Consider the following 4,484-nt stretch of genomic DNA (forward strand, 5'->3'; position numbering starts at 1 on the left):
GTATAATAATATTTAAGAATTTAAATATTATTTTCATTTGTTTTAATTCTCCGATATATGACACGTAGGCATTATAAAGACTAAAAAAGAGTTTGTATAGAAACTCGAAAAGAAATATTTTCAAAGTATTATCCGAATAACTGGAAGTGAATTACATATAATATTATTCATATAAACAGTATAAATATTGTTACCCCTTCTGTATAAATCCATAGCTGTTTCTTTTCCAATACCACAATTGGCACCTGTTATAATAACAGTTTTTCCGTCTAAACGAACATTGCTCCTGCAATAATTACTAAAAAACAACATATTTGAAACTATTTTTTCTTACTGATTCTGAGAATATCACAGAAAACAACTTAATTATTAGATTTTGATTCACTTCTCACGAACAACGCAATCAACCTTTTACTTCTTACTACCTCCTTACTTCTTAGTTCCATTCACTTCTTGTATTTGTTAATTCCACCGTACGGTTTCACCGTAATTCTATCTTAAAATAGTGGGGTATAAAATAGAGGTTGTTTAGCCCCTGTATGTTTGCACTTTTTATATAAATATTTATTACAAGTAAGCAGGTTACCACTATGAACAATTGCGTTTAAGATGGCTTAACACAAAATTTTTGATACGTACAAAACAGCATCTACTCGTTTTAAGAAAATTAAATATTACAGCTGGGTACACTATTATTTACTTCTGAAGGAGCTAATAAGACTTAAAGATTTTTTAAACTTTCATCGCTTTCTGCTGAATAGCAATTTCCAAATCGTGAAACATTTTTTCTCACTTACACGCACATGATTAACGTGTATGGCGTATGGATGAACTGTTAGGCATATTTTATTGTCGTACTATCTACTTGACCGTTGATGGACAAAATTGCGAGGCGTGGACAGTGTGATTTGGAACACACTTAACAAAACATTGAATGATTAGATACATCAAGACTAACGAATTTCTCAACCGAGAATCGCACGAGCCCCACTATCAGTGAGCCGATTCCGAAACTAAATAGTCACTCCATTTTAACTGATACTGAAGCGGGAGCTGCGTATAGTTCACGAGCTGTCAATTCTATACTTTTGTTTGCCAAATGCAAATTGCATGCGTTCACCAATCTTTTGTGTTGTCATTTTTCAAGATAAAAAAGCAATCGTATTACGATGAGAAACGTTCGAATCTCGCGTAACGATTCGGAAACAAAGGCTTCTGTTTTCCGTGAAATCTTTATATAACCGTTATTAGTGAATTGCTGAATACATAATATCATACAAATGCAATGAAATATAAAAATAAATAATAGTATTATGACAATATGTATAATTAAAAGCAGTTTTAATAAGGTTATACATATTTAGAAACTCGATTTCGTCGAAAATCCTAAATTAATTCATTGGCAATATGTAGTGGTATGACAATTGTATACCTTCGTTATTTTTTATAGCAGGCAAATGGAAAATTATAAAAAATTTGTACAGTAAAAACTAAAGATTAGTGTTTTTGCAATCAATTTTTTAAATTCGCTTACTATTTTGAATATTTATTACAAAATTTGTGAACACTTTAGTCTATAATAGACAACAACGCAAATGTAAGATCTAATAATAACTTATGATTGTAAAAAGTTAAATGAATGTTCAAAAAGGTTAAAACCACGTACATTCGAATTTCAATATTGAAATACGAAATAAATAAAAAAAAAAAATTAAACTTTACTAAATACGACGCAGGTTTGCATCACGGATTTTTCATACCCAGGATATTACAAGAAAGTAAAAAAAAAATATATATTATAGAAAAAAATTGTTCCACTTAGACCATTTCTCGATCTGTAGTAAACCTTACCAAGATACTACAACAGATAGGTTTACCAACCCCAACTTTAAGGACAGTTTTCACCTCTTCAATAGTGACACATATCACAAATGTTCATAGAAAGTTCATAAACATTAATTAAGCGATCATATACATGACTAAAAACCGTAACGAATTCAGAAAAAAGCTATTCTGTCATTGCGAAATGGTTTACCTTGTGCAGAAGTTCTATAAAAGACACTGTGTGTATAATGTAATTTAGAGAAAATATTTTCGAAATAGCTTAGGAATATCAAGAAGGTGGTCAACAATTTATTCAATACTTTTCCGTCAAGGCTCAGGGCCCTCTGAAATTAAAATTTATGACGTCTGTCGTCGACCAACCGTACGACTTCGGCATATAATTTACACTTTCTACCTGAGTTGTAGCGTAATGTGACATAGGAAAGGCAACAGTGTCTTTTCTAAAATTTTTGCAAAGGCAGAACTGTTTTATCAACAACGATTTTCTCGTATTTTTAGTTATTTATAAGCCGATTAATCAATGAGTGTGGTTTTTTCTTTGGACATTCAGGATATATGATATCTTTCGATATTGAAACAATTGTGATTCGTCGACAATCGCTATTCATACATACTTTTTATATGATTTCTAGGGGTACGGTTAAGTACTAGTAAAGTCATAAATTATTTCTAACTGGTTTTAATATGCATTTGTAGACTTCTACTGAAGGCCGTTGTAATGTTTAATTCAACTTTTTTTTTTTGTGAAATGTCATAATTGGTTTTCATGCTTCAATGGTTTTGTAAACCACTAATCAACCTTGTAAACCACCTTCGCCTTGGCCCCTATACTATGGGCTGCCTATATTTGCCGATACTATGCGGATTATTGGTCCCCATATTAACTTTTAATTCTTTATAATTACAATCACTATTTAAAATTTCTCCCACCTGTTGCTAGATACAGAAAAAAATACTTATATCAGTTATTAAATAAATTTACCATTAAACCATGTTATTGTCGTGAGATATAGTGAGTAAGTAAAATTTCTTAATTGGATTTACTATAAATATATAATCACATCAAAAACATGTGTACCTTATACAATTCTCGTATATATTTATTACAGTCGTATTAAGTGTGATTAATATTTCAATGATTATACTGATAAAGATTATACGTACGCGTTTCCGAATAATCGTAGCGAGAAACTCCAAAGAAATTGATAAAAACTAAAAAGTTGCACGAATACCAAATATATATTATTCATATATATTATTCATTATTCGTTATACGAATATAGTAACACGAGGTTAGAATAACGGAAACCTTTTATTTTCAAAATCACACCTCGGATTGTAACTTTAGTAAAATGATCTTGTAAAATGTATAACACTTTTTCCTTTAACTGCGACGAAGAATTTTTAAATATTAACAAAAGAATATTTCCAATGACAAATTGTAGTTGCATACAAAGAAAGAATTACGTTCATATTTGATTGTAGTAACAATTTCAGATATACCTACTTCTGAATAATCTCTATATTATTATAATTTATTTCGCATCAGCAATTATTGAATTTTAATGTACATTACAACGCTGCAAAATATTTTAATTAAAATCTTAAAGAGAAACAAAAAAAAGCTTGTAATCATTTGTTTCAAGTACTATAATAAAATATGTTATTACTAATCTGTAGTTTCGTGTAGTACAATTATACACGTTATATTTATAGAATAGAATTGAAAAGAAAATTTAATTTGCACAAAGAGAATTATGTATTATAAATGTATTATCAAGTAATATAAATATATTTATTTATTATTGAATTTCACATCTTATTTATCCACTGTGTTGAACTAAAGTCTACGAAAGATACGATCCCTCACGGCGAACTTTATTCGAGAACTTTACCAGACAACAGAACCCATCAATAAGATGTTTTATCGCTGATACATGAAATTCAAGCGAGGGTCTGAAGCACATTGAAATTCGACGATGACCTGAACAGGGAACGAATGGAGTAAGGTAAAAAGGAGATAATGAAATGAGAAGGAGAGAACACGCACGGTTACGAAACGTCCAGATGTATAGTCTTGGGTAGCTACTTTACTCCTGAATCGTTCTTAAATATTTTTCATTAATATTTGTGATACTTTGAATTTTTGCCTTATATGATTGTGTAAGTGCATAATGTATACACAGTTGAGAAAGTGCAGTGAACCTCTAACGAGGAAAAAGCTATATATCAAATTTTACTCTGATAAATTTGCGAAGTGTAAGATCGAAACAAATGAAGTTCAGCCAAAACCTTTTAGTGATATTCCTGGACCAAAATCTTTGCCTGTTATTGGAACTCTTTACAAATATCTACCATTGATTGGTGAGCAAATCAGTTTTCATTTAACTCAAATTTTCCACACATAAACAATATATAGAAATTTATAGAAATTTTATAACGTACTGTCAATAATTCAAATAAATAAAAGCATGTTGAGCAGAAGATATACATTTTAAACTTATACATTGTACGATATAAACAAAAAAATTATACAGGAAACAATATAGTTGATATTAGAATATTAAAACACATTTATACTGTGCGTATAATGTATCGTTTTTTCAATATCATCGTCCCGTTTCATAATTAAGCAATAT

General features: G+C 29.7%; 1 protein-coding gene across 1 annotated transcript in view; it reads left to right on the forward strand.

The window, feature by feature from the left end:
* The window catches only part of LOC108576559 (cytochrome P450 302a1, mitochondrial-like), an 18,118-nt gene that overhangs the window by 6,602 nt on the left and 7,032 nt on the right, over positions 1–4,484 (forward strand). The window contains exon 2 of the mRNA XM_017939573.1: positions 4,032–4,209. Within this exon, the coding sequence (XP_017795062.1) occupies positions 4,032–4,209 (178 nt within the window). The remainder of the gene's footprint in view (positions 1–4,031; positions 4,210–4,484) is intronic.

This window comes from Habropoda laboriosa, unplaced genomic scaffold (assembly GCF_001263275.1).
Source record: "Habropoda laboriosa isolate 0110345459 unplaced genomic scaffold, ASM126327v1 scaffold426, whole genome shotgun sequence".
Taxonomy (NCBI): Eukaryota; Metazoa; Arthropoda; class Insecta; order Hymenoptera; family Apidae; genus Habropoda; species Habropoda laboriosa.